A 12,171-nucleotide genomic window follows, 5' to 3' on the forward strand; every position below is an offset into this window, starting at 1 on the left:
AAAAAAAAAAAAAAAAAAAAAAAAAAAAAACTTACAGCACTGCCTTTTGTAATATTTCCACCAAATAAGATAACCATAGAATCTGAAACGGCTGTAGAATCACGGAGGAAGACTGCATTAACTTTCACTTTTTCATTGAACACGAGCCACGGGTATGGAATTCTAGGTTCTAGGCCATTCACAGAGTTCTGTGACAGAAAAAAGCAGAAAAAAACAAAATATCAAAATTTAGATTCTGAGAAAATAAATATCTCCATGACCGAGAATTAATCACTTTACCGAATACAAGAGAACCGGTCCATCCTCCATTGTTTTCAATGATATTGACTTCTCCTTGTTCTGTCAAAAATATACTTCCATAAGTTCTCAATTACCAAAATAATTACAGATGCAATGATTTCCCAAAGAGTTTAGTGAGCATCTATGAATGGGTGACGGCTTAGAAACATTTCATTCTGATAAATCAATGACAACATCAAACACCCTATGTTTATTGAACAGACCAGCAAGGCCACATATTTGACAAACACTATAATAGTATATAGAAGTTTCAATTGAATAAATAAAGTTTGTGAATATAAATAACAGGTTTTAACCCATCTAAGAGGACTACTGACCACAACCGAGCATATTCCAGGAAATAGACCCGCACAGACAATTGCTCGAACAAGATGTTCATCATGGCTCCATATATTGCAACTTTCCCCACTTACTAAGCCAGAGTCCTTAAGAAGGTGGAAAAATTGCTTCCTTAGGGAATCAATAGCTTTTAGAGTTTGTAGAGAAAGAAAATTCTTCCAACAGTATTCATAACCAGATTGGTTCCTCTCAGCATCTTTCCAACCTTCATAAGCTCGGAAAAGAGTGAGGTGGTCACTGAAGTCACGAGCAGAAAACTGGGCTTTTGCTGATTCTGCAAGCTGCAAAAGTTACCAGCCACTATTAAATGGTGTTTCTCAAACTGCAGCAACCATTACGGTTGCATGTGTACTCTAATATTACATATTATAGAAAGTCATGACCTATTAACCCCAGCAATTTGGCAATAAATCCACAATAAAAATATAGGCTCAAATCTAGGAAAGTAGGAATGATTAGGCAATGTAAGAATTTCAAACAACACCCATTACTTATAGAACTAAAAAACTGGAAATCTATTCAAAGTGTATTTTAATGATATTCAAGATGTTATCCAAAACTAAATAAACAAATTAAAATCAGGCCAATATCAAGAAATTCTAAACAGAAGCATCAACAGGGGGCATTGATGTCAAAGCAAACACTATGAAGCGAACATAGCTATACGAGTCTCAACGAATATTATTTACACCTGTGAGTGCACTTACTTCAAAGACCAAAAACATTACAAACATTAATAACAGTTTAAACGAACATTTAATCACACACATGATGAGCATTCACTTCAAAGCTAGCCACGATATAATTTGCTCAACAATTATCTGGTCAGCAGATAATAGAAAAATAAATTCTTAATAAAGTGAAAGATAAGAAAGCACTCAAGACTGAGAAGAATTGGGTTACTAAAAATTTGGCAGCATGTTAGGTTCACAGAATGAAATTTGGAGAAAAAGGAATCCTATCCATAGGGAGTGGGCCAGGAATAGACTATTCTATTCTATTGTTCGGTCTAAAAGAATATACTTCAGGAATTGTAATCCAATGTTTGGTTGGTTTAAAAAATAAAAATGGAATAAGCATTCAAAAGACAAAGATATCATTACACTAAATGCTATATATCTAAATGTATACATAAATAAATACACACACACACACACATATGTATAAATATATGTATAGACATGTTTCTATATTATATGTTATATATATAAAAGAAAGAGCATTTTTGGTATTATGAAAAATAGCTACTCTTGAAGACTCGGGAATAGCTAATACCAAACAATAGAATAGGTCTATTCCCAGAAACTTATTTCATTCCCAACCTATTCCATGAAACAAATGTGCTGAGTGACTAAATTGAAGCTTTCTAGGCACCATAGATATCTATATTTTTTCAAATTATGGAACTTCAAACAACATAATCATAGAAAATCACAAAGCTATTTCAAAAAATGTAAAAGCATTACTGCCTGAGTAATGAGTTTTAATATCTGAAAATATTAAATGACTTACATCTTTCTTGTCAAATGGCATCAAGAATGGATCTCGTAAACTTAGGCCAGCAACAATAGTCATTATAGGATCAAGGCAGTTAAAAATTGAACCTAGTATGAGCATTTTTCCAAGTTTTGGTTCAACTGGAAGCATTGACAAGTTGCGTCCTATAAGCAAAATGGCACATTAGTCATGCAATTTTATCTAAGAATTGTACATCTAAATTATCACATGGATTGAACTTATGGGAAATAGATTGACCACTCCTCCCTCAAGAAAATGAGTTTTTCTTTACCAAGAAGTGTAAGATTTTCATCTTCATCAAACGCACCAATCATCTTCAAATACTCAATGGCATTTTGAACCTGCAAAATAATGTCACCATAAGAATGTAATTAGGAACAAATAATAATAATAATAATAATAATAATAACAATAATAATAATAATAATAATAATAATTAGCCAGGATAATGAGGCTTAATAGGTACATGAGCAAATAGAATGTGCTAAACAAAAAGGAACAAGGAGATACAGATAATAAGGGGAGAAAAGAAAGATAGCATTAACAAAGCCTGTTTTAGTACAGACTTACAGATAAAGATTCTGGTGGCTGCAAAGCCTTAGACAGAAATTCTGAAATACTTCCAAGTTGTAAACTTTTAATTTGCAGACATAAAGACTGAAGTGGCGTTCTCAAAAGCTCTGGCATTTGATATTCTGCAAAAGTATCATGCACACATCTAGGATAGAGATGATAGCACTCCCCAGGTTGAACACGACCAGCCCTTCCTTTTCTCTGGCAGGTTAAAAAATTTGTTAGCAACTTAGCACTAGCAATACAAAATCACTAAATCAGATTCCAAAAGTTGAAGTTGTGGTGAATATGAATAAAGTATTCAAAATATCTGGGTGGATCTTTAGCACTAACATCGGCAAAGAAACTAATTAAAATCATTAGAATAGCTGAATAGATAAAAAAATCATACTTGCCGAGCAGAAGCTTTTGAAATCCAAGAAGGAAGCAAACATGGAGTGTTATTGAGTGCGTCATAAGATGTCTCTTTTGCCTTTCCACAGTCTAGCACAAAGACTACATCATTTATGGTGATGCTTGTTTCAGCCATATTGGTGGCTAGCACTATCTTCCTCACTCCATCTTCAGGCTTATCAAAAATAAGTCTCTGTTTTGCATACCGATAAAAGTCAATAGAAATGAAAAGTTATAGTGTAGCTAAAGCATCATAACATTCATTCCATGTATTATGTCTGTCAAAAGCTAAAAAGCACAAAAAGAAAATGATAAGAAAATGAATAATCAGTCATCATAAACAAACACTGAGTGACTCTTTTATTCAGAAAATGAGGTCTATATTTACCTTAATGAGGTAAAAAGATGCATTACTTGACTCTGATATCTTAAATAATGTATTTTTGAGCAGGCACAGATATAGCACCAGTTTCTTCTTTTTCAATAGCAAATATTTTATTATAATGCCACAATATATCATTAGTTGGGTTGTTAGGCATCCATTTAGGATGTAGCAAAATAAACACAATTGAAAAGAAGAAGAAAAAATAAAATTTTAAAAAAAAAAAAAAATCCAAGCTAAGGAACTTCGAATGTGTAAGTAAATGGAAAACAAATTTCAACCACTGTTTAACATGATATTTAGTCAGTGGAGAAAAGTTAATACTCAGAGGACCCCAAATATCAAGAATTCTTTATCTTGCAGAAGGTTGATCTTCTAAAAGAATACAGAAATACATCACTGGTGAAATAAAAATGGAAGAGGTTAAGGGTATTTAAGCTGAGAAAACCTGCTCTGTGCTGGCCATAGAACCATGACAAGCAAGCAACAAAACTCTACTGGAATCTCCCAATAGTGGATTTGCTTGGAGCTGATCCTTTAGAGCATTTATGTCATCCCAACCGGTCATAAATACCAAAACAGCTCCAGGCCTTTCTCTTCTACATATATGGCAAAGAACATGCTCAATGAGGTTAAAGCCAATTGAATCTGGATTCCAGCACGATAATGATTCCCGAGTCCTAGGACTATACTCCCTAAAACTTGCAGTTTCAAGTGCATCCTGGCCCAAAGCATGTAATTCAATTTCAATAGCAAGAAAATCAAAGCATGAGATCTTAGCATATAAGACATTTTTACCTCTACAGCTGAAGCAATTTGTGTTTTCCTCTTCCTAAGAGTTTGTTTCTGCATTTTCCACATCTTATCTTGACCATAATTATCAATCTGATTATATGGAGTCAATCGATACCCAGTCATTTCCAAAATATTCTCTAGGAAATGACTCCGAACTGGATAAGTAAAACCCTGAAAATGGTTATGACATAGTTGAATACAATCATACATAGGAACTATCAATTACACTTCATGTACAAAAAGCCATTAAAATCCATAGGCACCCCCAAATGGCAATGTTGAAAATTTTCTTCCATAAAGACATTATCTTACAAATGTCTCGCAGGATGCATATGTATAAGTAATATAAAACGGAAGCTTTTATTTAAAAAATATTGCTATGCATTACCACCCATATGCTCATGAACAGTCTTTCCCTTCGTTAAAAAGTACGTAGTAATTAATTTTTTTTAAATGTCAAAAAAATACACAAGGCAATAAAAGAGAGGAAAGAAAGAGGAAGTTATAGAAGCATACTAGAGCAAAGGAAGTAAATAACAATCTGCACAATGATATTCTGGCTAACATAAATGCACAAATAAACTATGATATAAGAATGAAAAGTCTGAAGTAAATTCTTCAGTACCAAGTTTAAAACACATGGTAACATTTGAACATAACACATGAGTTTAAATATTACAAACAACCAAAGAGCAATATTCTCCTTATTGATATTGCAGTCCCCAAGAAAATCATGCTTGGCCCCAATTTGTAGGCTCTTTTCACTTCACACGGATAAACTAAACCTATCTTTGATCAAAGTTTTAAAATATATTTCTACTAAAATTTTGAGATTTCAAGAGGTATTTTTTACAAATTTCTTTATGTGTGTGTGTGTGAGTGTGATTTCACTCACATTGCTTAAGAAAAAAATTGGCCAAATTGACAAAAAAGCAGTGTTATGACCAATAACTTTGGTTGAGGAAGTAGTAGAAAATTTATTGAACTCAAGGAAAAGTTTGGATTGGTGGCATTCTTAATTTGAAGAGTGGGAGAGTGAATACTTAATATTTGTAGATAACCGCAATTGGATAAGCTGTTTACGATTGTATAGTCAACTTACAGGAATGTGAATCCTAGGAGCACCACCAAAATATGAGGAGAAAAGCTCAGCATTTAGTGTTGCACTCATCAAAATCAACCTCAATTCTGGCCGGCGATGAAGGAGGTCTTTGAGAACAATTAAAAGGAAATCTGAAATAAAAGGAAAACCCAGTAACATCATTGAAATTCACAAGTGAATCAATATCATAAATATCCCATTTATGAAATACCTTCATTCATTCCACGTTCATGAATCTCATCAACGATAACATGGGTAACACCCTCTAAATTCCGATCAACAAGCAATCTCCTTAAAAGGATTCCAGTAGTGCAAAACAGAAGACGTGTATCCCTCCCTTTCATCCCCTCAAGCCGAACTTTATAACCAACCTTTGAGAAGATTTTAAATCAGTAAGAGTAATTGAATCTTCCCATGACAAGATACAGAAAATTAACAGTAAAAGCTAAAGAACTCACAGATTCTCCCAAATTCTCACCGCGCTCTGCAGCAACTCTTTCTGAAACTGCCATAGCAGATATTCGCCGAGGTTGAGTACAAATAATACTGCAGGTAGCTCCACGAGCAGCTTCAATCTCGGATTCTAAGATATATTGAGGCAGTTGGGTGGTTTTACCACATCCAGTTTCACCAGACACGACCACGACCTGCAATGAAGCTCAATTATTATCCTCATGAGAGAAGCTGGGGCATCCAATAATTGGTTAAAATCCTACCAAATTCTCAGAAGTAAAAGCATATATATTTACAAATAATAAGTAATAATTGTAATAAGTCAGCCTACATAATGGGTTTTACTTTTTTCTTTATTTTTGTAGAAAATAAATGCATTTGACTGCCCAGTGTTATCTTTAGTCTCCCAAGAGCTCTATTGGTAAGGAAAAGCCACCTTGGGCAGAACTTGCATTTAAATTTGGCTGCTCTATGTCTACTCAAGATGGCTAAAAAAATTGTACACCTTTGCTTCATCAAAATATCAATTAATAAACTCCTTTTTCTAAAAATTTTATATAGAGTAGGTCAAAATAGGTTTGATATTTGTTTGACCTAGTAAAAAATGTAATTCAATTGCAAGTTTAGGGCTTATTCAGTGTTCAGTAAATAGAGAATTTTCCTTTTTCTGAAAAATGGAAAAATAAAGTTTGTTCAAGTGCATTTTGTTTTCCCAAGTGAAAATGGAAAACAATTTTCAAAACTTTCCAACTTTAATAGAGTTGGAAAACAAGCTCAAATTTTTTTTCCAAAATGGAAAACGCAGGTGAATAATACCCGTGGGTACTGTTTTATTCTGTTCATCATTTTCTCTCCAATTAAGAGAAAAGACTGGCCTATGGGCTATGACTGAGATGGATGACAGAAAACCATGTAATTATTCCAGGCTAAGTATTGTCACTCTCTGGTTCAAATCCTTCATCCTTGTGAGATGCAAAAAGTCATGTTAGACCTAGAAATATATGTTTCTATACACACACAAATACAGACATATATATACACACACAGCAAAAGCAGAGCTATAATTGCAAAAGCTAATTCAAATAAATCAAAGGTTGAATGAGCAAGGTACCTGATTCTGAGAAATCGCATTTAATAATGATTCCCTCTCTTTATATGCAGGAAGACTCCTTCGAAATTCTATCATCTTTTGACCTTCTAGAGATTCCTATAAAATAAGATGGTTGTCAAACCAAATACCAAATAAAATATAAAACCACGTGAAATAAAACATATGAACAGATATTATTACTAATGTTTCTTTCCATGCCTAAGAGTGAAAGTTCGACCCACCATTTCAGCAGTAGAATTGTAGAAAACACTGGTTTTCGCATCTATATTCAAACCCTCACTACATTCCCAACAAAAAAAATTTGAATGTATAACACTCCATGCCAATGAATTGTTATTTAATCAGAAATGATGATCATATCACCCCAAAATCCCAAATATTCTCTTAATTCTTAGAAGGTGTCAAAAGTTCAAATGATTAGAGAGATATAAAGGAAGGAATTCAATATAAGCCAATGATATTTTAAAAAACCAAAAAAAAAAAAAGCTAAAAAACAAAAAACAAAAAAGCAAAACAAACATAACCCAGCAAGATACAGCAAATAAAAGACACAATGATTACTCAGTGAGTGTGTGCCGTGACCAACATTGCATCACTGTCAGTATTAACATGGACTTACATAGTAATGAATAAAAAGTGCAAACTTTAGGCCACAACAAAATTTTTTATAGTAGCTGTTTGCCTCATTTATACGAAAAAGGCAACAAGTAAGGAGTAGTTGAAAAACCAAAGTATATGTAAATATGTAACAGATGTTCCCACACTAAATTATCACAGGCATAAACAAAACATTCACAGTATGCACTAAATGTTTACATAGTGTATATTAAATGTTCACATAGTATGTATTGAATGTTCAAAGTGTAAAGTGAGCATTCAAATCATATGAAACAAATGTTGAAATATTACGAATTGTTAACAAGTAGTCAAGTATGACAACAATGGTTAAGTCATATCTAAATGTGCACATGCACTGTACACCCTGTTTGAAAGAGAAAGTTCTTTCATGGTGAAGTACGAACCTGCCAATTTTGTTGTTTATATTGCATGTCCAAGCTCCTCCGCCGAAGGATTCTCTCAGCAACGATATTTCGTGAAGGGGGCTTCTCATTCTCACAAAGTTCATTGTCATTTGAAAATTTCTGGTCATTGCTAGATCTTGAAAAGTAATTATATTCTGAGCTTGTGTTATTGATAGACTTTTTAGAACAGTATGCTTTCAGAAGAGCATTTACACGATCTTGCAGTCCATGAGGTAAGACCACCTATGAATTGTAAGAAAATTGAGTTACTTATCAAAGGAAACATATAGGGAAATTACACCATCAGCTAGAGCACAAGTGACAGAGAAGAATAGAACGAACTCATTACCTCCCTCTGTGGACGCTTAGCATCCAGATCTGGTCTGTAATTTGGTAATGGAACTTTACTAAAGACAACTACTTTATCAAATTGACAACTGCATCAAATTTAGGATTGAGATTATAAAAGTTAAAAGGAAGAAACACAATAAAAAATTTAATGGCATTCATAATTGTAGAGGCAAAAACTATATCTAAAACAAGTTTGATATACCAATGTAAACCCATTCTGGTTGCTAGTGCTGATAGATGCCCAAAATCACGACGATCCTTTTTCTCTCTGGAGATCACTTCTTGTTCATTTTCATTACGCAATAGCATGGTTAACTTCCATCTCCACTCTTCAATGTTACCAAGGGTTGAATCATTCTGTTATAAGAACACCAATTAAACTTAATATCTAAAGACCATATTTTTTGGATATCTAGGACTAGTAATAAGAAGTAAGAAAACTAAGCAACACACTAATGTTCAGGGGGGAAACTAGCAAGTATTCAGATAAGGGAAATATGCTGAGTAGACTGCACATTTGAAGCTATTTACTAAACTGTGGAACTGTAATATTTGCAATGAGCTTAGTAATACTGAAACCAATCGTGATCATATATTTGTATCTAACAATCTGTACTTACCAGTATGACTCAGAGAGACATACATCTGCATCTGAAATAGAAAACTGTTTATGCCGGTGAATTATTGGGTGAATCCTTGCATTTATTTGCTACGAGTTCTCATAGCATTATGAAACAGACAATATTTAAACTTAGAAGACCCTATTCCTTAATAGTTATCTTATCTTTCTATCATTCATACTTCCTTGGCAAATATTAGGATGCATTTCACACCTCTATTGCACCAGAAGAAAAGTATAGCTCAAGCATATGCAAAGTATAGCTCAGTACTTTACTCCCAAGTCCCAACAAGCCTTATTCTCAACAACTCTACAGACAAGCCTAGTAAAATCCAGCAACATTGTTTCTATATAATTTTCCCAGCAAACAGGGAAATTAAATGAGACAAAATTCAGTCTTTTAGATAGGAAGGTAAGCATTACGAAAAATCATACAAATAAAAAAGAATATACATAGTATTAACTAAAAGCTAAAGACTTGCCAACTGCTTAGACTCGGGCTCAAATTCCCTATCAGACTCAGACTCTGAAGGGTACTCGGGGTACGCAAGCCGGCCAAACCCGAAATTCTGCTGATAAATATACGGCAAAGTGAAAGGAGAGGACGCATTCCTGTTCCGCCTACGTATGATGGCCGCAGAACAACAGAACCCGCAGCTATGCAAGCGGTGGGGCGGCCTTGTGGTGCGGAGAAGAAAAGGGGATTTATTTAAATGGAAGCGGCGGTACAGCTGAAGAGAGACGGAGGTAGTGGTGGCGGCGGCCATTAGTGGAATGGCCCTTAGCCTTAATCTGCTGCAATTGTGTATAAGGTTAGAGTAGGCCATTGTTGAAATTTAGGGAGACATGGCTGAATTTTTGTGGATAGGGTTTTGGCGAGCGAGGGGTTTTGGAGGAGGGAAACCTGGCCGCTGGCGGGTCACTGGTTGGATACTTGATCTAGTTGAATCCGAAATAAGTTGCTTGTTTGGTTCGAGAAAAATATTTTAAGAGAAATGAAATTAAAATTTTATAGCAAAGTAATTATTGAGAAGATAAATTTCATTGTTTGGTTGGTTGAAAAAAATTACTGATAAGCTGATTCCGTTGTTTGATTGAATTTAGAATTGTAATAAATAACAAATATAAAGACTTATATGCCCTTACAAATTAATAAAAATAATAATAAATTAAATAAAACACAAAGGATAAAATAGTTGAATGATATCAATTTTTCTTCTCATCTTCCATGGAAAACAAAATCCTCAAATGTGAGGAATTCATTTTCCATGGAAAATGAATTATATGAACCAAACACCAAAAAATAATATTTTCCTTCATTACAAGTGATAATGTTTATTCTCTTCCATACAAAGTACAAAGTATGCATAAACTTGTATGTAAAGTACAGTGTGGATCGTAAAAAGCTCTCAAATCTTTCATTTTATTCATTGTTCTTGAATGGTCTAGAGAGAGATGAGAGCATTGCATTTTGGATGAACTCTATAGAGAATAGGAGAGGGAAAAAGCCCTTCTCATGAAGGACCAACGAATATTATATAGGGCTGAGCTAATACCCGTATAGTACACTGATCATACGTACAATATTTGTAGGGCGATATACTCGGGGTATATTCCCTATCAACAAGGAAAACAATTTTCATGGAAAACTTTTCCATCCAACCAAACATCTCTTGAGAGCATGAGTGGGTGTTTCGATTTTGGTTTGATTTTTTTTTTAATTAAATTATTTGATTTCAATTTTTAGTTCGGTTTGATTCGAAAGAATTCAATTCAATTCAGATTTGGCTCGATTCATATTTTGATTCAGTTTGAAAATTTGAATATTTCCTAATTCTCTTGCATGCATAATTATTTATTTATTTAATTTTCACTAATAATTTAAATTTGAAAATCTAAACAACAAGTCAATAATACATTTTTAAATTTCTCAATCTAAAATAAGTTCAAACTGAACCGACCTCTCCACCTATGCCTGGCATTTGACAATAAAGTCACAGACTCAATGACTCGCAAAGAAAAATAGAGAACATAGAACAATTGTGAAAAACTGTGTTAGAAAATTGGGGATTTAGTATATATATTTGGGTGAATTTATAAATATAAAAACAATTGGGTATAATATATATCAATTGATTTTTCTGTTTGATTCGATTTTTAACTGAACTGAATCGAAACTAGTAGGGTTATAGGGTAACTAACTCACTTGCCCTACGGAGCTCATAAGTGTATTTTTCGACCTCATTTTTGTACTTCTCGACCTCGCAAGTACACTTCCTGGTCTCGTTATTAGTACACCTCACATTCTCATTATCATTAACCAAAATAATATAATATAACCTCATATACCAATATTTTGTTTGGTAATTGCACCAAACATTTTGTGTATCATTTCCCAATCACAATTAAATAGAGACCCACAAGTTCCCGACCACAAATGTGTGATTGAGAAAGCTTCTAAATTAACTGTATGGTTTGATCTTTGATCGGTAAATCTTTTTTGCGCTTAACTAATTGGGAATAGCGCTTTAACCGATCATTAACCCCGGGGTTTGTTCCATATCTTCACTAAAGTGCATTAAATGCAATAATCAGCCCAATAGACACCACTCCAGTTGGAGCTTCCAAACCTTATATGGTTGAACGCATAGTTAATTTTCCGAATACATTTCTCACTTTTAATTAGCTCCCCAACCATACCATTCCACCTTCATTTGACTTCCCGGTCACATTTAACACGATCTAAACATTACAAGATTAATTATATAAGCTAATACATTTAATAATTTCCCTAAAAATGAGGCAACCCCTTAAAGAACTAGATCATTGCTCAACCACTCTTGCCGTGGCTCGAAAAGTCATATCCTAGAGGTCAATCCTGATTCTCAACCCAGGGTCATCCCCGGGAGTCATTCACACATTGATTGGGTCCGATCTTGTCTTATGGTTTTTTATGCCCTGCTCGACCCTTTACGTCCTGCCCAGGCAGCCCCTCTCTTGGGCCTTACTCCTTGGCCTCACACACTTGTGCTTCTCTTTCTTTGGATAAACTCGATATATCAATCATCATAATTCACTCTTGGAGTTGCGAGAAGTTAACAATGAGAGAGAGTAGTCATGTTGGGGATTGGTTATCTAGGGCCCATGTCTCCTTTCAATAAAAAAGGTGTGACATCCCAAACATTCCTCGCCCATTCAATTCAATCGCTATGT

The 12,171-nt window shown here is 34.1% G+C and overlaps 1 protein-coding gene across 1 annotated transcript in view; it reads right to left on the reverse strand.

Annotated features, from left to right (window-relative positions):
* The window catches only part of LOC116022334 (DExH-box ATP-dependent RNA helicase DExH3), a 13,253-nt gene extending 3,407 nt beyond the window's left edge, over window positions 1-9,846 (reverse strand). The window contains exons 1-17 of the mRNA XM_031262991.1: window positions 9,441-9,846; window positions 8,542-8,696; window positions 8,338-8,425; window positions 7,989-8,231; window positions 6,967-7,062; window positions 5,861-6,049; window positions 5,614-5,773; window positions 5,403-5,533; window positions 4,304-4,471; window positions 3,954-4,226; window positions 3,122-3,316; window positions 2,728-2,931; window positions 2,429-2,498; window positions 2,152-2,300; window positions 618-920; window positions 280-339; window positions 36-188 (exon numbers count right to left, since the gene is read on the reverse strand). Of these exons, the coding sequence (XP_031118851.1) occupies window positions 36-188; window positions 280-339; window positions 618-920; window positions 2,152-2,300; window positions 2,429-2,498; window positions 2,728-2,931; window positions 3,122-3,316; window positions 3,954-4,226; window positions 4,304-4,471; window positions 5,403-5,533; window positions 5,614-5,773; window positions 5,861-6,049; window positions 6,967-7,062; window positions 7,989-8,231; window positions 8,338-8,425; window positions 8,542-8,696; window positions 9,441-9,785 (2,982 nt within the window). The 5' untranslated portion in view covers window positions 9,786-9,846. The remainder of the gene's footprint in view (window positions 1-35; window positions 189-279; window positions 340-617; window positions 921-2,151; window positions 2,301-2,428; window positions 2,499-2,727; window positions 2,932-3,121; window positions 3,317-3,953; window positions 4,227-4,303; window positions 4,472-5,402; window positions 5,534-5,613; window positions 5,774-5,860; window positions 6,050-6,966; window positions 7,063-7,988; window positions 8,232-8,337; window positions 8,426-8,541; window positions 8,697-9,440) is intronic.
* Window positions 9,847-12,171: the final 2,325 nt, after the last annotated feature.

Source organism: Ipomoea triloba, chromosome 6 (genome assembly GCF_003576645.1).
Source record: "Ipomoea triloba cultivar NCNSP0323 chromosome 6, ASM357664v1".
Taxonomy (NCBI): domain Eukaryota; kingdom Viridiplantae; phylum Streptophyta; class Magnoliopsida; order Solanales; family Convolvulaceae; genus Ipomoea; species Ipomoea triloba.